This window comes from Meles meles, chromosome 2 (genome assembly GCF_922984935.1).
Source record: "Meles meles chromosome 2, mMelMel3.1 paternal haplotype, whole genome shotgun sequence".
In the NCBI taxonomy this organism is placed as follows: domain Eukaryota; kingdom Metazoa; phylum Chordata; class Mammalia; order Carnivora; family Mustelidae; genus Meles; species Meles meles.
This window is the reverse complement of record NC_060067.1, coordinates 170,447,748-170,470,479: the sequence shown is the minus strand read 5'-3', so window position 1 is coordinate 170,470,479 and position 22,732 is coordinate 170,447,748. Positions and strand designations below refer to the sequence as shown.

At 44.3% G+C, this 22,732-nt stretch overlaps 1 protein-coding gene across 9 annotated transcripts in view; it reads left to right on the top strand.

Annotated features, from left to right (window-relative positions):
• Positions 1 to 22,732, top strand: part of CSGALNACT1 (chondroitin sulfate N-acetylgalactosaminyltransferase 1) — a 332,179-nt gene that overhangs the window by 281,954 nt on the left and 27,493 nt on the right. For all 9 annotated transcript variants that reach the window (XM_045997357.1, XM_045997361.1, XM_045997358.1 and 6 more), the window contains 2 exons: positions 3,938 to 4,154; positions 20,206 to 20,307. In XM_045997357.1, the coding sequence (XP_045853313.1) occupies positions 3,938 to 4,154; positions 20,206 to 20,307 (319 nt within the window). The remainder of the gene's footprint in view (positions 1 to 3,937; positions 4,155 to 20,205; positions 20,308 to 22,732) is intronic.

The window sequence follows — 22,732 nt, the reverse complement described above, 5'->3', positions numbered from 1 at the left end:
AACTCCCCATTCCCCGCTCCCCCTGCCCAGGTAATCGCATCTGGGGTCAGCCGGCTACTATCTGTCTTTAGGAATTTGACTAGCCTAGACACCTCATATAAGGGCAACCACACAGCCTTTGTCCTTTTGTGTCTGGCTCATTTCACATGGCACATGTCTTTAAGATTCATTCCTGTTGTGGCAGGTGTCAGAATTTCCTTCCTTTTCAAGGTTGAGTAATAGTCCATTGTATGCATCTACCATGTTTCATCCATTCATCCTTTGTTGGAGTTTTGGGTTGTTGCCATCTTTTGGTATTATAAACAATGCAGGTATGAACATGTGTGTACAAGTATCTGATCAAGTCTCTGTTCTCACTTCTTTTGGGTACATACCCAGAGGAAGAACTGCTAGATCATGTGATAACTCTATGGTTAACTTTTTGATGAATTGACAAACCGTTTTCCATACCACACTCCCGTCACATTGCAGGAAGTTTCCAGTTTCTCCAAGAAGAAGAGTAGTTGTATATACACATTATGAACCAACTTGACTGGAGCCCCTCTTTCTTATGAGGCAGGGGCAAGGCCTATAGTTAGGATAATAGATTGAGGCCATAGTATGGAGAGTCTTGAAGGCCTAGCCGTGGTGTGTCGGTACTTTATTCTCTAGATGCTAAGGAGCTGGTGAGGGAAAAGCAGGTTAGAATGGTGCTGTCGGAAGGTGAAGGGCCAAAGGATATCCTTTGCAGGATGGATTGGGCCTTGGAAGTGGGATGTGGATTGGCAGAGGATTGTAATTATCCTGCTGAGAGACCGGACCTAGGCTGTATGTGGAAAGGCAAGGGCGATAGTGGAGACACTTCTGCGATCAGCAGGCAGCATTGGCCACAACCCGTGGACACTCATATTGAGTGAGGGTAAGTGAGAGTGTGAGGGTAAGGAGTGGTACCTCCTTGACATTTGGCATCTTGATTTCTGAGGTCCTATGTGGATGACAGGATGTAGAGAGGGGCCCTGTGTCTGGTTAGTTCCTTGCTTGGTGAAGGAACAGACATTTGTAGCAGACCGTGGAGCTCTATCTTGGCTGCCTGGGGGTGTCCCCACCTAGTGGGTCATCCTAGAGTAGCATAAGGTACCCTAGGATGCTTGCACAGGAAGCGGAAACACCAAACTCAAAGTAAACTTAGTGTCAATGGAGAGAAAGAGGGCAGTTAGGGTATAACTAACCCAAAATCTAAGCTAGCTCCAAAGTTTTTATTTTGACCTTTAATTTACATAATGCCTAAATAGGATGTTATCCCGTGTAAAGCTGGTTTGCCTTTGCTGGTGTGCATGCCAGCATTGGCTGAAAGGCCATTTCTTTCTCAGAAGGCTTCTGCCTGCCCTCTTTCTCTCAGGCTTTTTGTGTTTCCACCACTGAAGATTTCCAGGAGGTACAGGGATCTGCGGAGGTGTCATCCTTTGTGTTACACGCAGACCAAGAGTGCCAGTGTACAGGTGTGGGAGGGTGTGCCTGCGGGTGTGGTGGGTGGATGGCTGGGTGTGGGTTTCAGTGGACACAGGTTGCAAGAGAGTTTTAAATAACTCACTTGAAGTGGAATTAAGAGATCTAAATCAGATTTATAAGACATAATTAACTTAATTAGGTAGATATGGGGCAATATGTTAAAATGTTGATGCAATAACTATTTCGAGGCATGGGATATGGAAGATGGTGAGAAAGCAGCCAAAATTGTGGTGTGCAAGTTCGGCCTGGGCACGGTGGCCTCTGCAGGGAGCAATGCCACGACTGGAGACCACAACCACAGCTGCCACCTGTCCTGGTGGGCTGACCCCAGAGGCAGCTCCTCGGCACGCTTGCAATGATCACCGTGATAAGAATTCTCACATTCCCTGGGCTTTCTCTGAGTAGATGACCATCTCTTCACATGGGTTCGCGTCTCTTTCTACCTATATTTTCAAATCTGTGGATTCAGATTTTTAAAAGTTAATGGTTCTTAGCCTGGTGCTGAGAAAGAAAATGACTCAGTTAAAAAAAACACTCTCCAGCCTACATATGTTTTTATCTGCACATGAAACTGTCAGCAGCCTTTCCCACATTGACTGCTGTGTGGAGAAGGTTTGCTTGCTGACACCAGACACCAGGAGCTTGACAAGGCCCAGCCACCGGCCCCTGGCAGGCCGCTCTCCGCTGTGCGGCCTCTGTTAGCAGAAGCGACTCCTTCCTCCCTCGTCCAGCCTTATTTGGACCCTGGAAGCTGGTGGTGTCCCCAGCGGCTGCAGACAGCGTGAGAGGTGGCCCAGAGCCTCTTTCCTCAGTGAGTACTAATGGCCCGAAAGAACTAACAGACTTTGAAGGGAACCACTTCACATTTTCAGAGAAGTCCTTTGAGATTCCTAAGATGTGAACCTTCTTCTTTCTTCCATTAATGGCCGGTGCAGGGACTCTGAATTCTGTTCCAGCATGAACGCAGCAAAACCTTTCTCGGCTTCTGTGACACTGAGGGCCGTTGAGCAGTGGTTACCCCAGGGATCGAAGGAGGCTTCAAGAGAGACCTCAGGCCTTGTCACTATGAGCTTGAGGCCTTAGATCACCGTGCTGGCTGCCAGTACATTGCACAGTTCAATTCTCGAGCCAAGCCCTTGGGACAGCTGTGAGGAGCGAGACTGCCTTGTGAATCCACAGTACCAGACTCCTCCCTCGGGCTCTTGAAGGAGATCCAAACTTTGAAGAGGATCAGAGAGGCAGTAACAGACCGTGAGCCTGAAATGCTCCAGTACGGTGCAGAGCGGAGCAGAGAGCCTGGCGATGTTTGTGAAGGAGACCTGGAGTGCCTGCAGAGGAGAGCCGTGTGTCGGGGCCCTTGAGAACTGTACCTCCCGTGGGCGGGCACTTCCCTGGAGAAGCACTTTGGAAGCGACTCCAAGACAGGGGTGCTTGCCGGCTAACGTGGGGATCCAGAAAGGGGGAAGAGGGCTGTGATAGAAAACATGGCGAGTCAGAGCTAAAAGATGAAGGAGCTTGTCTGGAGATTTGTTGGATTCTTCCAGTTTTTTTGGACTGTAGGAAAAAACACCCACAATACCAGCGATGTCGGGAAGGCAGTGGGAACCTAGGCACTGGGAATTGTTTGCTTATTTGATAGAAAATTTCTGTCGGGTTGGGCCTTGGGAGGCTCATCCCGAGAGTTGGTAGGTCACAACTTCAACCTGACAGGCGTGACTGTGGCGTTTCAGTACCGGTGACATGTGGTAGAGCACAGTCTGGGGGGCCTTAAATAGATATCCCAGGTAGTCTGGCTCGGGAGCCCTGAGCTGTGCTGCTTCTCAGAGGTAGGAAACAGTAGGAAGGACAATATGGAATTAAAGAAGACGTGTACCTGCCACTGTGCTGGATATTTTATGTGTTGTGTCCTTTAACGCTTCCAGAAGCTTCCAGAGGGCCACCCTGAAATTCCCTGAATGGGTCGCTATGGTCAGTTCATCTGAAATAGCTGTAATTTCTAAGAGATAATTTTAACATTCTTTTACAATTAAGTACAATAACTATAGTATTTATCTAATCGTACTGCAGAAAGTGTGGATAACAGCAGAAAAGAAAAAAAAAAACAAAACTGCACAACCCCAGTCCTCATCGTAGTCAATTTTATTTTGGCATATTTCCTTACCGTCCTTTTTTGAATGCCTATGTACAGTATAATACAGTTTTGTATCCAACATTACAGACTTCTTTCTGTGTTTATAGGAAGTCTTCAAAACATGATTTTAAAATTGATGGTATTTTGATTTCTTTGAGGATTTTAAATGTGGGAGCATTTGGGTTTTCTAATACTTATTACATGTAGAGATTTAATCTTAATGTTTTAAAAGGCATTTTGTGCTAGATCTCAGGTATTAAAAAAATATTCAGCAGCCACAGTTAATTTTTAACACTGTCTCTGTGTCTCCTTTGACAGGAATCTACCGCACAGAGAAGGATAAAGGCACTCTGTATGAGCTCACGTTCAAAGGGGAGCAGAAGCACGAATTCAGACGACTCGTTTTGTTTCGACCGTTTGGCCCCATCATGAAAGTAAAACAAGAAAAGCTCAACATGGCCAACGCACTCATCAACGTTATCGTGCCACTGGCGAAGCGGGTAGACAAGTTCCGGCAGTTCATGCAGAATTTCAGGTTTGTTTGTTTGTACATGTTTACCTTCCTCTGTGGGGCGTGCTTTAAAATACTGGTATCATTTCCTGTCATCTCCCTCATTTCCCCAGGCCAAGTACAAAGGCCCCTTTCTCTTCTTGTTCAGCTGTTTTCTTTATGTCAAGTTTACCATTTGCATTTGCCTTTCCCTAAAGCAATTAGAAAACTGCCAGGCAAGCAGGTTTACCTTCCGAAGGGGAAATTCTGAGGGATGGCTTTTCATCAGGACCTGCAGAGATGGCCTAATGCCTCTTGTGTCCAGGTCTAGCTTGAGTCTGGGCTCAGGTCTGGGGACAACACAGGCCACTCTGTCTCATCAATGGAGTGAGGCTTCTACCAGACACTCGAAGGACAGGGGCCTGCAGCGCCCTGGATGGACTGAATCAGAATCCATTTTTTAATTCCAATCTGCATCTCCTTAGAGATTAAAGTTAGAATTATACCCAGAAGTTTCCAAGCACTCACTTTTGTGGCTACTCAAGAAGAATAAGCAGAGATTGGTTTTTAGAGGCAATAATGTAGTTTTTACATACGTGTCTTGAAGCTCTTTATTGTGCAGTGTTGGTTCTTGTAAGCTACCATGGCTAACATTTATATACTGGTTCACCTGTATTAGCTAACTTATCCAGCCAGCTTACTGGATAGATGAAAGTTGTATGTATCTAATGATAATTCTTGGAATATCTTATAAATAAATAAACTTATTTTTAATTTATTAATTTTTTAAAAGATTTTATTTATTTGAGAGAGAGGGAGTGAACATGAATGGGGGGAGGGGCAGAGGGAGGTGGAGAGGGAGCAGACTTCCTGCTGATTAGGGGACCCAATGCAGAGCTCGGTCCTAGGACCCTGGGATCATGACCTGAGCTAAAGACAGACACTTAACTGGGTGAGTCACCCAGGTGCCCCTCAAACTTATTTTTATTCATTTATTTATTTTTTTAGGGAGAGAGTGGGGGGAGGGGCAGAGGGAGAGGAAGAGAGAATCTTAAGCAGGCTCCGTGTCCGGGGGGAATCCAATGTGGGGCTCCATCTCACAACCCTGAGATCATTCAAGAGCCAGACCTTTAACCGACTGAGCCACCCAGGTGCCCCTCCAACTTACTTTTAATCTTTTATCATTAAATTCACATTATTAAAAGCCAGTAATCTTCAGTGTAAGGGTGTGGTTGATACTTCTCAAAGTTCTCCATAATGAACGCAGTCTTTTAAAAATTTTTGCATTTGAAGGCTAACCCTTGTCTAAATAAGTTTTATGGTCGGAATCCCATAGTCTTCAAAGAGGCCTTTGGAGGTCACCTGGTTGAGTCCTCCCTTAGTTCAGAAAGCCTCCAGAGCATCCCACCATCTGGTCCTCTGTGCAGCGTGTGTGTCTGTGCGTATGTGCACATGTGCGTATGTACCTGCACGCGCCTCCATCCCTGGGCAGGCTGCTCTGAGTTGAGCAGCTCCCAGTAGGGAGTTCGCCATTATTTGGACCTGCCGTCTGCCTCCCTGTGATTTCTACCCAGCAGGTCTAGTGCTAGTCTCTGAGGAAATGGCTGAACAAATCCATTTCCTCTTAGATATCAGAGACTTTCAGATCTTTCAAGACAGCTGTCACAAGGCCCACTGTCTTTCTTTTCCAGGTTCAGGAGTTGTGCTTTCAGTAGTGCCATCATGCCGAGGGATGTGGGCCGATCTTGTCATCTGTTCCCAATTTGTAGAGACCCCGTGGGCCCCGTCCCCTGAGCATTGGCAGTGTCCTCTGCCTCCAGTAGTGAAGTGAATGTGGAGCTTTGCTTCTGGCAGCCTTGCTTTGGTGTTTCTGTACTCCCTACCTTCTCCCTGGGACGTCAGAGGGCTGCCGGTTGGTTCAGCATGATTTCCCAAGAAGGACTAAACCTGTGGTTGGTGCTAGACATTAAGTCCAGTCATTGCTTCTGGCGGCTGGTGTGCCCATTTTTAGGATGAGCTGATAATAAATTTCTCCGGCTGGGAAGCTGCCCAGAGCGTGCCAGGTGAAGGGCCCCAAGATCTGCAGCTGCCCGTCCTCAAGACCCATCACGGAGCGTGCTGGGCTTAGCGGCGGCATTCACACTAAGGCCACGTCTGCCCCATTCTCTGGGGCCCAGAGCCACAGGATTCCCTTGGTTATATAGGACCGGCTCTGGCCTTCGTGTCACGAGGATTGCAAGTATTTAACAGCAGGACTGAAACTAGGAGGGAGATATTGTTGAGAAAGGTAAAAGGACTAGCTTGCCAGTCTCCAGAATTGAGATGGGGAAATGAGTTGTAATTCTAGTTAATGTTTTAAAAACTTAAAATGCCTGCTGTGGCACAGAGGTAGGAGCAGGTGGGTGGGAAGGGTTAGGGCTTGGGTAGGATATTTGGAAGGCCTGTGTGTGCCAGACACTTCACCAGATGCTGGCGTAAGGGGATAAGTTCCTGGTGCCTACTTCACGCGGACCAGAAGCCACTCAAACGGAGCTAGGAGCTGCAGCAGAAAAAGAGACAAGGGGCAGCGGGCCATGAGAAAGGCTTCCCAGGGCAGAGGAAGCCGAGTGGGGAGTTTGCTCTGTCCTCTAGGGGTTTCTGAATGTGTTGGTCTCTGAAAAAAATGAGATGAGGAAGGCTCCTCAAACCTGAGAGTATTTGATTCTGTGTCAGAACTTAGTTTAGGTGCCATTTCAAATCAGCCAGCAGAGAACGGATTGTTCAGTGTATGGCTTTAGGACAACTACTCAAACATAGCAAAAAATATTTAATTCTTACTGCATACCAAAACTCTGGTATGTAAGCGCTGGTCAGTTAAATATTTAAATAGAAGTAGAACAAACATTAAAGTATTGGAAAAATATAAGGAGCTATTTATTAAATATTTAATGTCTTTATGAAATCCCTTCTATCATAAGATTAGCAGATTATTAACTCTGGCTGGAACTGAAGATGGCATTATGAATGACTTGTTTTCTTCCCTTGAATTCTGTTTTATAAATTTTTGTGTAGTTACCATGTGTTTGATGTTTTGTTTAAAAATTCAACAAAAAATTTTTTTGGCTATTACAATTTAAACATGGTTTTGGGGCACCTGGGTGGCTCAGTCCTTAAGCATCTGCCTTTGCCTCGGGTCTTGATCCCAGGGTTCTGGGATTGAGTCCTGCATCAGGCTCCCTGCTTGGCAGCCACTCCCCCTGCTTGTAGTCCCTCTCTCTCTGTCTCGTTGTCAAATAAATAATAAATAAAAATCTTTAAAAAATGGATTTTTAGTTTGTAAAAGTGATATATAGCTATTATGAGATATTTAAATAGTATAGAACACAAGTAATGAATTATTTAAAAATCCACTCCTGGCCCTGCTTCCCCAAATTAACCATTTTTAACATTAATTGAACTCTACTGTAGGTACTTTGATTTGCATATATGCAGATAGAAGAATAACTTGTTAGCTAGAAATAATTTAATACAGCATGGGATGTACTATATATTCTGTTTTTAATTAAAGAATTGCATTTTGCCTGACTCAATTTATAGAAGCAAATCCAAAGTATAAATTCAGAATCTGGGATATAATCTGAAGGAATTGCTGATCTTTAAGAAAATGTTTCTCTTCTGTGAGAGATATTATTAGCTCTGAAGAGATCCCTCTAAAATTATCTTTTTTTTTTTTTTTTGAGAGAGAGAATGGGGGAGAGAGCAGAGGTAGAGTGAGAGAGAAAAATCTTAAGCAGGCTCCATGCCCTCCATGGAGCCCCATGGGGGTATCAAGCTCATGACCCTTAGATCACGAACTGAGCCTAAACCAAGAGTTGGACGCTTAACCAACTGAGCCACCCAGGCACCACTGAGATCCCTCTAAAATTTAGAAGAGAAAAAAAGATTTTGTGTAACAGAAAAGATTGGAATTACTATATATTTTTTGTTGCATATTCTCACTTTAGAAGGGGTTGACTGAAAATCACCATAAGTAGAGGAAATCAGCACAGTCCTACATATTCCTTTCCTACATATCTTCTTCCAGTGTTGGCCATCTGTTATTTTCACCTTGTCGGGGGTGGCAGCCTTTGTGTTCTGTTTTGTAGTTGCAGAGCCTGTGTGGACCCATCAGCAGCCCTCTGACAACAGCAGCTGCAGTCCCAAGGTCTTGGTTGGCTAGATTTCATGGGGGATACATTTTTTCAAAAAGTGTCCTAAGTGCTGAGTGGAATGTCTACTTACAGTCATTTCAGTTTAAGGATAACTTGGTTGGACTTAAAATTCTTGGGACATACTTTCTTTCCTCGGAAGTTTGTAGACATTCTTCTGGCATCTGATGATCCCAGAGAGAAATGTCAGGACAACTTTATTTCATCTCTCCTGAGAATGACTGACTTTTGCCTGAGTGCCTGAAGAATTCCTTCTTGAATCTTGAATCATAATAGTTTCATCAGGATGTGTCTCATCTCAGTGTCTTTTTCTCACTCAAGTTTTCCTGTACTTAATAGAGTTTTCTTTGTCATTTTATGGATTTTTTTCATGTCAGGAAAATTTTTTGGTGTTTAATTCTGTATTAGTTTCTATTTCTTAATGCCGCAGTCTTTTAGCTGCTTTCACACGAGGCTTTCCTCGAGATGAGCAATTTGATTCTCAGATGCGTCTATTCTGTCCCTCGCTATGTTTAATTTATTACTTTTGTGTGTTTGGGCTGCCACCTTATTTTCTCAGCACAGAATGCGCCTTTTAAACTGTTGTTTTTATCATTTCTTCTTTGAACATTTTTTTATTGAATTCACATTTTTATTTAAGAAAGTGTGAAACGTGTAAGATATTTTTTTCTGTTTGAATTGTATTTTCTCTTAGACTAGGTTTTTCATTTACTTTTTGAACGCTATTGCTTTCTTGTTTCTCTCTTTTTCTCTTCCTTTCATTTTGATACTATTCTTGAAACATGGTTGCTGGGAGGTGGCCCTTCACCTTCCTCCTGCCTGGCATGCAGGGGGCCACCTGGACTGTTTGCTCTGACCATGTGGTGGGGAGCGGTTCTCCTTGGCTACCTCCCCGTCTTGATGGAGAACTATTTGTGTCCCTCTCCTGGCTGTATTCTGAGGGCAGAGTATTTATTTTTCTCTTCACTTTATTTGTAGCCTCCAAGAACGGAGGAGGAGAGAAAACTCAGTGGAGGCTTTGTGCGGCCTTTGTGGGAGGTTTCCGACTCCTTGGCTCTTCTGTGTCCTGGGGTGGGTGTGAGCTGTGCTAGGCTCACTTTGTCTAGTGGTGGATGGATCTTTGTCCTCAAGGGACAATGATTTGGCTCTCAGAATGGGACCTCAAAGGGGCCTGGAACATCAGCCCCATGAGTTTCCTCCTCATCTCCACCTGTTGTCTTTGGCAGCTCTTTCCACCCCCACAAATCAGAAAGAGGAAAGAAGATAAGGTTTGGGCCTTCTGTTGGCTGTGTGTGTATGTGTGTGTGTGTGTGTGTTGTGGAGGGTGTGTAAAAGATGCTTCATCTAACTGACAGCATCTCCCATCCCTTCTTTTTCTGCTTTTAGGAAGGATCATGACTATCGTCCTTTTTTTTCCTTTGCTTTCTGCCCACCTCACCTTTTTTGCAGGGGTTAGTTCACAAAGTATAATGAAGATGGTCCTACTGTCCGTCTCTACTTTCCATGCAAGGTGGAGAGACTGTGTATGCCACTGTGGCTCTTCCTTCATAGAGATCCTGAATTGGGATTTAGGCCCCATCCCTCCCTGGACCAGCCGTCCCCCTCGGCCACCTTCTACCCATCTGGCTGCCACTCCAGCTCTTCTGGAGAGAGTGGCTGGAGCCATGAGCCAGGAGCCACAGGACAGGAACATCAAATCTTCAGTTTCTTCCACTGTCTTCTTGTCTTCCGTATGGAGATTTTGTCCCGTTCATTTGTCATTGATTAGTAGCAAGACTTGCCATTTGCTACTGTTTTTGGTACAGGGTTTGCAATGATTGTTGTGAAATTAATGTATTTAAAACGTTACTTTCCATGGCATGTCTTTTAAAATGTAGATACCCTTTGTTCTGACACCATTTGAATGAAGAATCTTGTACAGGTAGCTTTATATATCTGGCTTTACTATCTTCTGTAAAATCAAAGTACTGGTCCAGATGGGTCCCCTTGTAGCTCCGACACTGGTTATTACCCATAGATTTATAGGGTTTTGTTTCGTTTCTCACTTAAGCATCAGTTTGCTAACTGTTCACCTGGAAAAGATCCAGATGGCTAAGAATTATTGAAAAAACACGCCTTCATAGACAGATGAAATGGATGTAGAGCCCAGAATTCCCCCAGGGAGAATGGCCCCTAGGGAAGACTGGGTCTGAGAAATCAGCTTACTTGGGGTGAAGGCCAGGCACCGGGTACAATCAGCTGGGAACCAAAGACCAAGTTTGCATGTTGCAGAACTGTGTTGGGGGTGGGCCTTCAGGACAGAATTGATTCCTGGGTGCATGGAGCATATGGCCTAAGATATTTATTCTCGTTACTATTTTATCCTCATTATTATTTGAGTCATGTCCACTAATTCTAAAAACTATTTGTGTTTACAAAAAATACCAACTTAATAAAACCATTTTTATAGAGGTCATTAACAAAGACTGATTAACAGTGCAGGATGGAGGATAGGTGTGCCTGGAACCCAGGACTAGGGGAAAGAGTTGCAGATTGTCAAAAATGCCGGCTCTGAACTTTCTGTCAGACAAAGGGACAAGGGGGAAGCTAAGGCTAGTTTACTTCGGCCCTCAGTAGTTAAGGAAAAGATGGCTGCTATTTGTTGGGGGCGAAAAGCTTTCTCCTGGCACTAGACCCTAAAGGCCTTTATTGAAGAGGCCGTAAGTATTAAATGAGAGATATTCCTGGGATTTACAAGAAATTACAAAGCTAAAGCTCCAGTATTGTCATCTCTGTGAGTAGGAATGCAACTGGGAGAAGCAACATGGACCACTCTGATCTGGCTACTGGGGCTGCTTTGTGGCGCCATTGTTGTTCATGGAGATGAGATGGCTTCTTACTATGGCTGGTTGGTTCTCTGTTGCTGTCGTCATAGTCTTGGCCTGTGGGGGATCTTCACAGGCTCCAGGTGCTGTTTCCTGTCCCATGAATGCCCCACATGACTCCCATGGGGCTTGGGGGACTCCATCGTTAAGAACCCCTTTACCTGTGGCCAGAAATAGAGGGAGTGTATCCAGGAGAACTTGCTTCATATCTAGCCATGTTTTTATGTTTCCCCTTTGCCCAACAGTGTATTAACTTAAACCTACCTTCTCCTGCTCTTCTTCTTCTTTTTTTAAATCACCTGATTTGCCTTTGAAACTATTCTAGTATTTGCCTTGTGGCTCTTTAGTTTCTTTTGGCTTCTGGGTTATAGGTCTCAAGCTCAGTTATTTCAAGGTGTAGTTTGTGATAGCAGGAAGAAACTACAAAGCCACAGATTGTCTTTGTATCCTTATCTCTGAGCCTCTGGGGGGGGAGGAGATTTTTATGCAAATGATTTTTTTATGATTTCTAAAAATCTTTCCCAGTGCATTTCAAGTTTGCTTGATTTTTATTTTGACTACTTCCAGCTGGTCTGAGAATTTTTCATGTTGCTATGATTCTCCTCAGACTTTGGTAGTTAATTTTGTGTTAATTTCTTTCTTTGCCTCTTCTGACTCCTCTCATCCCTCTCAAAGCATTTATGATATTTTCAGAAAGTATCAGGGACATGTTTTTACTTCAATTTTCTGTAGTGGTATTTTAATCCCTTTTCTGCCTAGAACTGTGAAGTTGTTTCTGGAGATTTCTGGATCTTTAAAAAACAATGAGTATAGACTTTCCAGGCCAAGATGAGCCTTGAGGGTAGGGCTAGCTAAGCTGGTGTAATTTAGAGTATAACAGGAAGGCTTCTGGTCATCATAACATTGCTGATTGTGGTTGAGATAGGCCCCTTATCTTCTTTATTGTTCAGAAGGAAAACTAATGTAGTTTCCATTACGGTATCATTCTTCCTCCCACTCCCTCTGCTCTCCTGCGGGCCCTTTCTCTCTATACGTACACCAGTGTTGCACCCAGGAAAGTTTTACAGTTCATACGTTGGAGAAACTTTAATTTACATCATTCACCTTATTTGGAGAGAAGTTTCTATTTTGGGACCTAACTGAAGTTGTTTCTTATTTCATTTGAGCCACAGAATATGTGAAAACATATACCCAAGAGTAGAAAATGGTCAGTAGGAAACAATTCAATTTGCTCTTCTGAAATGGGCAAACAAGAAAGTGGGTCCTCAAAAATCAGGCTCATTTCTTTAACACTGACCAGACTACTCAAAAAATGGAATCCAGGAATTGTATATATATATATATATATTTTTAAAGATTTTATTTATTTATTTGACAGAGAGAGATCACAAGTAGGCAGAGAGGCAGGCAGAGAGAGTGAGAGGGAAGCAGGCTCCCTGCCAAGCAGAGAGCCCGATGCAGGACTCGATCCCAGGACCCTGAGATCATGACCTGAGCCGAAGGCAGCAGCTTAAACCACTGAGCCACCCAGGTGCCCCCCTCCAGGAATTGTATATTAATGTAGTTTGGCATACGGGGTGGGAGAGGACCCACCAAACCAAAAGAAGAATATGATTTTTTTAAAGCCAGATTTCAGGAGGCCCAGTCACTGTCTCTTTGCTCTTCAGGGTAGTACTTAGTCCTTTTTCCAAATGCCTTTCGGCTAAGCAGTTTCTTCCCGTTGGCTGTGCAGACCATCGGTAGCATTTGGAGACGAATGAACTGTTATGTATTTATTATCTCATTTGCACAGGACATAATTAAAGGTAAATCATAGATTTTCTTTTCATACTTGATATATTTGAGTAGAAAATGACTTAGAAAAGAATAGTGATATAATTTCTTTGCAGCTGTGCCTCCTGAACCAAGAAAACCCTTTCTCTCCTCCTCTCCACCTGTGTGGAGCCTGTGAGGACTCACCTTAAATTCTCCCTCTTCCTTGAGACCCCTTCTCCAGTCCCCAAAAGAAATTAATCAGATTCTTCTCAGTCCCTTGGCTCCTTATACCTCCAAACCATTGCTGTAGATAGTCCATCCTGCCTCACTCTTGTTAGCCATCCCTTTCTTCTAAGACACTGCCAGGTCGTTGAGGCAGGTAGGGTGACCAGTTGTACCATTTTGCTTGGGACTGAGGCATTTGCCAGGACATAAGTGCTAAAACCTGGAGAATCCCAGGTACACCTGGGTGGTTGGTCCCCCTGCAAGGCAACTTAAAAGATTACATTTTAAAATCTCATTCCACTGAGAATAGTGCATTGCACCACAAAGTTACTCAGTGAATATTCTTGAATCCCTGTTTCCACAGGCCTCTTAGCCTGAGGTTTAAAAACAACCACACCTAATTATATAAAACTCAGTTTTCCTTCTCTCTCTCTGTCACCTTCTGTGGTAAGATGTCCAGCCTCTTGTGCCTTCCCAGGCTTTCTGGGAATCTGCAGGGATGTTTCACATATGCTCAAATACAATTTCAGCTTCCACAGACTGCTCAGGCGTCGGCTGCGTGATGCCAATGCCCGCTTCTGACAACAGCCATAGTTGTTGACACGTGTTAATGCCACAGAGGCTGCTGGTGCAGCCACCACTGTGCCAACACTGCCACATTAATTCCCCAGGAGTCCTGGCTGGAGCTCCCAATCCCCCCTCATAATCGTATTTTCTGTAAAGAGAGCCTTTTGGCATTTCCTGCAGCTCCATCTCTCTTTGGGACTTACCCGGGAGTCCACAGAAACCAGCTGGAGAGCAGGACAAACCCTGGGGACACACACTGTTTTCACAGCCGTGCACCCCTCTGACAAATCCTGTGTTCAACTGAAACTGCTTCTTCCTTACAAGAGTGGTTCTGACTAGGGGGGCTATTTTGTACCTTCTACCCTGGCATGTTTGGTAAAATCTGGATATGTTTTTGGTTGTCACAACTGAGGTGGGGGCTTGGGGGTGCTACTGATGCCCAGTGGTTAGAGGCCAGAGATGCTGCTAGACGTCTTACAATGCACAGGATAGCTCCTTCCACAACAGGGAATTCTTTGGTCCAAAATGTCGATGGCATGAGGTTGAGAAGCCCTACTTCAGGCTGCGTTTTCTCCCTAGGAGTACAGCGCTTCCTCCAAATAGAACTTGGGTTCCCCTGTCCCTCTTTCCACCAGATTGTTCAGTCATATCTGACTGGTCCCAGCAGGAATGCAAGTTGAACAGTCATTCCTGTGGCCAGTTTACACTTGGAGTTTTGTTGAGGCTTTTTCCAGTCTCCTGGCCCACAGACCCATTCTGCTTTGTGGCCGAGTCCTGGACGGGTCAGACCAAAGCTGTGAGATTTCAAAAGTACAGCCTTCATCCTGCTCAGGTCTTAAACACCAGGCTGGTCCTTAGGAAAGCTGGATTGCATGCCTGGCTTGGGCAGGTCACTGGAACTCCCTTATCTCTGTATTGAGGGTGGAAATGATGGTCAAGTAGTTCTCTCCGCATGCGTGGTTCAGATGAGTAACAGAACTCCAAGACTATGATGTGCTTTCAGCCTCTTGAGAAATAAAAATATAGCTGTAAAAGTGACTGTGATACATGTTTTCTGATTGAAATTTTATCTTAATAAGTCCCTGTACTTCTGTGGCACAATAACCTCAGGGAGAAGGAACTGTTGTTTTCCAGGAAAAAAAATGTCTTAAAAAGACAAGGTCTTCAGGCGCCTGGGTGGCTCAGTGGGTTAAGCCTCTGCCTTCAGCTCAGGTCATGATCCCAGGGTCCTGGGATCGAGCCCCGCATCAGGCTCTATGCTTGGCGGGGAGCCTTCTTCCCCTCATCTCTCTGCCTGCCTCTCTGCCTACTTGTGATCTCTGTCAAATAAATTAAAAAAAAAAAAAAAAGTCCTTGAGGGCTGCCTTTTTGTTTTGTTGATGCTTTCCTTTGCTGCACAAGAGCTTTTTATTTTGGTGTGGTCCCAATAGTTTCATTTTGCTTTTGTTTCCCCTGCCTCAGGAGACATATCTAGAAAAATGTTTCTGTGGTCGGTGTCAAAGAAATTACCACCTATGTTTTCTACTAGGAGTTTTATGGTTTTACGGTTTCAGATCGCACATCCTCAGGTCTTTCATCCATTTTGAGTTTTTCTTTTTAAATTTTTTTTTTTCAAAGATTTTATTTATCTCAAAGAGAGAGAATGCGTGAGAGCACGTGCACAAGCAGGCAGAGTGGCAGGCAGAGGCAGAGAGAGAAGCAGGCTCCCTGCTGAGCAAGGAGTCTGATGCAGGATTAGATCCCAGGACCCTGGAATCATGACCTGAGCCGAAGGCAGTGGCTTAACGGACTGAGCCACCCAGCTGTCCCTTGAGTTTATTTTTATGTATGGTATAAGACAGTGGTTCAGTTTTATTCATCTGCATGTTGCTGCCAGTTTTCCCAACACCATTTGTTGAAGAGACTTTTTTCCATTGGACATTCTTTTCTTCTTGGTCGAAGATTAACTGACCCTGTAGTTGTAGGTTCATTCTGGGCTCTATCCTGTTTCATTGATCTGTGTGTCTGTTTTTGTGCCAGGATCACATAGTTCTGATTACTACAGCTTTGAAGTATATCTTGAAATCTGGGACTGTTATACTTCCAGCTTTGTTCTTCTTTCTCGAGATTGCTTTGGCTATTTGTGGTTCCATCCATATTTTAATATTATTTGTTCTAGTGCTATGAAAAATGCTGCTGGTATTTTGATACAGATTGCATTAAATATACAGATTGCTTTGGGTAGTATGGACATTTTAAGAAGACTGCTTCTTCCAATCAATGAGCATAGAATATCTCCATTTGTTTGTGTCATGTTCAATTTATTTCATCAGTGTTTTATAATTTGGGGAGTACAGTTCTTTCACCATCTTGGTTAAGTTTTTTCCTAGGTATTTAATTATTTTTGGTACAATTATAAATGGGATTGTTAATTTCTCTTTCTCTTTCATAATATTAATATATATTATAATATATAATATTATCACAGATTTCTGTATATTAACTTTGTATCCTGTGACTTTACTGAATTCATTTATTAGAAGATATTTGCCAAAGACATATTTGATAAGGGGTTAATATCCAGAATATATAAGGAACTGTTGTAACTCAACACCAAACAACAACAAATAACCTGACCAAAAAAAACGGGCAGAAGACCTGAATAGACATTTTTTCCAAAGAAGACATCTAGATGGCCAGCAAACACCTGAAAAGATGTTCAGCATCACTCATCATTAGGGAAATGTAAATCCAAAGCTCAATGATATAATCACCTTACAACTGGCAGAATGGCCAGAATAAAAAACACAAGAAACAATAAGTATTGGTGAGGGTGTGAAGAAAAGGAATCCTTGTATACTCTTGGTGGGAATGCAAGCTGGTGCAGCCACTGTGGAAACAGTATGGAGGTTCCTCTAAAAGTTAAAAGTAGAATTAACCATATGACATGGTAATTCTGCTTCTGGGTATTAACCCAAAGAAAATGAAAATAACAATTCAAAAAGATATATGCACCTTTATGTTTATTGCAGCATGATTTATGATAGCCAAATGATGGAAGCAACCAAATGTCCATCCATAGGTGAGTGGATAAAGAAGATGAGGTATATATATACAATGGAGTATCACTCAGCCATTAAAAAAGAGTGAGATCTTGCCATTTGTAATAACATGGATGGACCTCAAGGGTATAATGCTAGGTGAAATAAGTCAGAGAAAGACAGACACCATATGATTTCACTCCTATGTGGAAGAAACAAAAACAAATGAACAAAGAAAAATGAGACAAGCAAAAGAACCCCAGTGGACTCTTAAATACAGAGAACAAACTGGTGGTCACCAGAGGGGAGGTTGGGGGAGATAGGGGAAGTAGGTGGAAGGGATCAAGAGTACACTTATCGGGGCACCTGGGTGGCTCATTTGGTTAAGCATCTGCCTTCGGCTCAGGTCATGATCCCACAACCCCAAGATTGAGTCCCATGTCAGGCTCCCTGCTCAGCAGAGAGCCTGCTTCTCCCTCAGCCCCTTACCCCACTTGTGCTTGGGCTTTCTCTCTTTCTCTCTCCTGTCTCTCTCTCTCTCAAATAAATAAATAAAATCTTTTAAAAAAATACACTTACCATAATGAGCACTGAGTATTTTACAGAATTGTTGAATCACTATACTGTACACTTGAAATTAATACAACTGTATGCTAATTATACTTCAAATTGAAAAAAGAAGAAGAAAAAAAGATGAGGTATTTGTGAAGAAGAAACAATTCTGAGGCTTCTAGATCGAGACAAAAGAATGACCACCTAGGATTGTGGAGCTAATGTAATACAAAGCACCCGTGTGAAATGCAGAGCTTTCCTGAAGGGTTCTTAGGAAGTTGGGGTGCCCTGAGATTCATTCCATGTGCCTCGCCACAGCCCTGCTGTGAGAGGTGCTCTCAGGGGCACCTAAGTTAGCTCGAAGGGTCCAGGCACAAATAATCACACCCAAACACAGACATCTCCATGTGCATAGTCACCCACATGTGCACCCTTCTCCCACACACATTGTTCCAGGGCATGGAGTTTAGTAAGACTTGTTCGGAAAACTAAAAATCACAAGATCCATCTGACAGATTGGTGGTGGTGTTTCCATAGTTCTTGTTCTCCCTCCCTCGTGGGGCATTTGTTTATTGCGTCATGGGGAGTTTTAGTTAGGTAGAGTGGATCAAGAACTTCCCAAGGGCAGAACGGTTGAGGTCTTGGAGAGAGCATCCGGCACATGGAATGTTGCTTGCGTGGTTATTGTTTGCCGCAGGAAGGAAGGAAGAAATGAGCATGAGGAGTGGAACCGTGAGGAGAAACTCAGAACCGAGTCTGCTTTGCCTTTTTGGGAAACCTCGGCTGGTGAATGAAGAGTGAAGGTCCAAGGGATCTCTGTTTTAGTCCTTGAAAACAGTGCTTCGGATGGATTTTAAAATGCCAGCAATGATGTTACTAGAAAAACAAGAATGCTTTTTATCCAGGCTCAGCGGTGACCCTCTCCGGATTCTGGGATACTTTTTTTCCCAACTACACGTGCAATTTTGAAGCACCATTTTTGGGTGCTTAGTGCTGTGTGTGTGCTTTTATCCTACCCTGCAAAGGAAGTTAAAGCATTCATTGTCTGGCAGGTTTGCAAAAGAGCTCTTTTATGGGCAGAGAATTTTGTTGTCAGTGGCTGATGGTTCCGACTGCCGGGACTGGGTCTGTGAGGGGACTCTTGGTTTGAAGCACGTTGTCCCACGCTGGGCTTCTGTTCCTGGTCTCTTGTCTGTATCCAAGTGCTACCCCATCAGACTGAGTTTCAGAGTCTGCCATCAGACTGGATTTCAGAGGCAGCCCTTATCTTTCTTCCATGGGAGAGAAACAGATTCTCAGAACCAAGACAGGATGACTTCTGCATGCCTCTAGCATCAATATCATCTTCCCTGATGGTTCTTAAGTCTGGAATTCTCTTCTTCCTCCTCTCTTCCTCTCACCTTTCCATCCTTCAGGCCCTGGCCATTCCAGCTGATAGGAGTTGCTGTGCTTTCTGGATTCTGTGTACTTGTTATCTGTGCCACAAGGTGTCATGGTTTTATTTGAACTCATTCGATTTCCCAAGTTTTTTGAGCACAGGAAACATATCTCCTACATCTTTGGATTTCTCCCAGCAACCCCATCTAGGTCGTCGCTCCTTTTGGATGGCATTATAAAAAGCATTGAATCAATGGGCCTCTGCGGTTAGAGCTCAGGGACTTGTGGAAAGCGGTGGTGTGTTTTTTCGGAGGTTAAGGAAAGTAATGAATGGAGAGACAAAAGGAACAAAAAAAGGAAGGACATGCAAAATATTACCCCACCAGTAGAATCTTTGATTAACTTGCTTCCAGAAAACTCCTGTTTAAACTGTGCACACACACACACACACACACACACATACACATGTGCACACACAAACACATGTGTACATGCACATGTATTTACATGCATACACACATATCTATACAGAATTTACGTGCATATTACATGTGTATATGCGGTAAACCCTCAGCAGAATATCTTACCAGATTAGCTTAGGTGTTGCCATTAGAGCATGGGACATGGACAGATAAATCAGCTTTGTTGGAGAAAGCGGGTCTGACCCAGTGCAGAGCTGGAGGCCTGTCCCTTAGAGTGCTGTCGGGGCCCTAGAGCATGTGGGACGATCAGTCACGGAGAGGAAAAAAGGGGAAGCCGTGAAGGTGATTGTGTCTGCATGGGAAGGGCGAGAAAGCCTAACTGGGCTTCTGCCTTGTCATTCCCTTCCGATATTAAGAAGGGTTTGGGGAGCCCTACATGAAAGAATGTCTTTTTGCCTTTGTTCATTCAGTCCTTAAGACTGCTTGTGTTTGGCACACACAGGAAAAGTCAGACACAAGGATTCTAGTCACACCCTCTCTGGACTTTAGCTTTCTTACCTGTAAAATGGAATTTATGTCTTCTGTCCTTCATAGACTCCTTCTGGCAAAGAAGGGGAAGGACCCAGTGCCCGTCCCATGACACTAGGTGGCCCCATGGGCTAAGCCTGTGGTAGTTTGGACTGTGGCCTTGTGTATCTGAGTTTTCATTCACTAGATGTGTATATTTACATTTCATTGTTTTCTTGGGAGGATAAAGAAAAATGTAGGTAATTGTGATGACCAACCAGAAATGTCCTGGTGTCCCATCTCTGCTTTTTTGGCAGTTCACTCAGTTTACTTCAAGAATATTTTGCACTAGGGCACCTGGGTGGCTCAGTTGGTTAAGCATTTGCTTTCGGTTCAGGTCATGATCTCCAGGTCCTAGGATAGAGCCCAACATTGGGCTCCCTGCTCAGCGGGGAGTCTGCCTCCCACTCTTCTTTTGCTCCTTCCTCCAGCTCATGCATTCGAAAGGAAGAAAGAAAGAAAGAACGAATGAACATTTTGTACTTGACAAAACAGGTGTTTGTTTGGACCTTGCTATTACTGTGAAAACAGAACAGAAATACGTGTGTTTTGTTTCCTAGGGAGATGTGCATCCAACAGGATGGGAGAATTCATCTCACCGTTGTTTACTTTGGGAAGGAAGAAATGAATGATGTCAAAGGAATACTTGAAAACACTTCCAAGTAAGTATGACTTGGAGTCGTAGTAAGGAATCATAGCAACTGACATCAGGAGACTATATCCAAGGCTGGAACTTCTGCTTCAGTTTTATTTTTCTTAACACCCTGGGTCAGCTGGGAGATGGACTGGTCGCTGGCTGTTCTGGGGGAATTGAGAACCGCCCTCCCCCTCCCCGTCCCTGGGAGAGCACCCTCGCTGACACTGGTTCTCACTGTGCAGGGTTGTTGGCTTTGACAGTGATGAGATGAAGGGCCCTGAGCTTCAGGGATGGGGGGACACTGGCTCCTTTGGACTTCTGCGTACTGGGCGTCGTCTCAGTGCTACCGATTTGGGGACTTGGCGTCCCAGAGTGGGAATTAGGGACCACGCATCTGTGCACTGAGCTCCAGCTTAGCGATGTCCATCCTCGGGTTTCCTTCCCTGGTCTAACCCTTTTGGCTTTCATTCATTATGCATTTTGAAAGATTAGGGGGCCAGAAGTAATGGCTAGGACGGGATCTTGGATGAAACTTACTCAGTTGAACAGAAATGATTTAACTGGAAACCTTAGACTTCGGGTTGTACATGCAGACATAAACATATGTGTACAGATCAGCTGTATGGGGGAGTACATGAAAGCAGCACAGATGGGTTCTCCCCTCCCCAGATAAACGAGTATTGATGTAATAAATATCTGTGGCATGTTCTACTAGTGAGGAAGCCGGAATGGTGCCCCCGCCACCGAATTCTGGTTTTCCAGGGAGGTTTGCAGGCCTCCGCTTGAGTAATCAGGTGGGTGGTCTCTCCATAATGAAGCTTGGGGTGGGGGTCGGTAGTACTCAGTGGCAGAAGTAGCCTCACGAGGTCCATATGGTCTAAGTATAAACAGGGGCCCCCTGTTTGCGTTTCGTGTAAATGGTAATAGGATGAGAGTCGAAGGATAAGATTAGAGGAGTGAGTGTACCTTTTGTGTTTATGTTCACACTTTGTTACTAATTTGGTATTAATGGGCACAAATCAGAATGCTTGTTCTAATTACTCAAATGCTTGTTCTAATTTCTCAAATGTTCTAAAGCAGTCTTATTTTCATGAAAGAAGAAAAGTTGGATCGGAAGGCAGTCTTCCTCATTTGTTTACGTATTATTTATGTCTGCTTTTGTGCTGTAACAGAGTTGAGTAGCTGTGACCCAAACTGTATGACTTGCAAAACCTGAGCTCTCTACTGTCTGGTCCTTTACAGAAAAAGTTTGCTGACCTCTTCCAAAGTAATATGGAACTTGGAGTTTGAAACTAGTAACAGCTTAAAAGCTAGGCCCCTATCGAAGGGAGATCAGAGAGAAGAGAATAACTGAACAGCCCAATTGTCAGTGAACTAGAACCCTCTCTGCTCCAGTGCTCTGTGATATCCCTGTCATCTCCGCTTAGGCATGAGGTGCAGGAATTATTAGAGCTCGTGTCCTCTGCCCAGTGGATAGGTTTCAGCATCTCTGGAAGTTTCCATTGTTGGGCATGGATCTTTTTTTTTAAGCTTCCCAGCTGATTCTGACCTGCAGCCAGGACTGAGAGTCACTGTCTGAGAAAGTGGCGGTCCACCCCGGGAGCAGCCCACGAAAGGCCTCTAGCACAGCCGGCTGCCTCCTTCTGAGGTGTTTCTCAGTAGCCATCCAGGCGACTATGAAGTGCAGTCAGGACTGAGAAATTCAGTCCTATTGGGTCTGGCACCCTCTGAGGACTTTAAAGGACATTTGCTGATAGATACATATAACCAACTTGACATGAGTCTGATGGGTAAGTGGAAGGCCAGTTTCAATGTTGTCATGGGAAATATCCATTTTAGTGACAGGAAGGCTTAAGGACTTTTACTATCAAGACTTTCTTCTTTGTATCAAATGACCTGGCAAGATGAATTCTCAAGCAGAAGGTTGCTTGGTGAGCAAAGAACAAATAGAATCCGAGCAAGAGAAGTAGAATTATTTCAGTGGCGGGGATGGTTTACTTAAAACTTTGGAGAATTTCCGAGATCAGCCGACCCATGACCAAGAACTTCGTGCCAGGGACTGAGCCCATCAGTGCTTTAAAAAGCACTACAGCACTGTGAAAACTCTGGCGATATGAATTGGAACCCCATTTTCCTGTGTCGATGCTCTCCTTCTGCTAACTGGGGATATCTGCAGTGTTAAGGTCTCCCATGCCTTGGGGGTGTCCTCCCCCCTCCCTGGTGTTGCTCTGACTGGACCACCTCCCGCAGGAATGCCCTGCCCTCTGCAGCCAGGCCTGAGCTGACCAAACACTGCAGCACTGCCTGCAACTCCACCTTCCAGATCAGTCTTCCTTGTCACCTACTGCCCTAGCCTCCTACCCAGACCTGCTCTGACTTGTAACCTAGGCTCGATGACTTCCTGTCTCCAACCACACTGGGAGGGTGTGGTCTGCCCCTTCGTCCTCGCT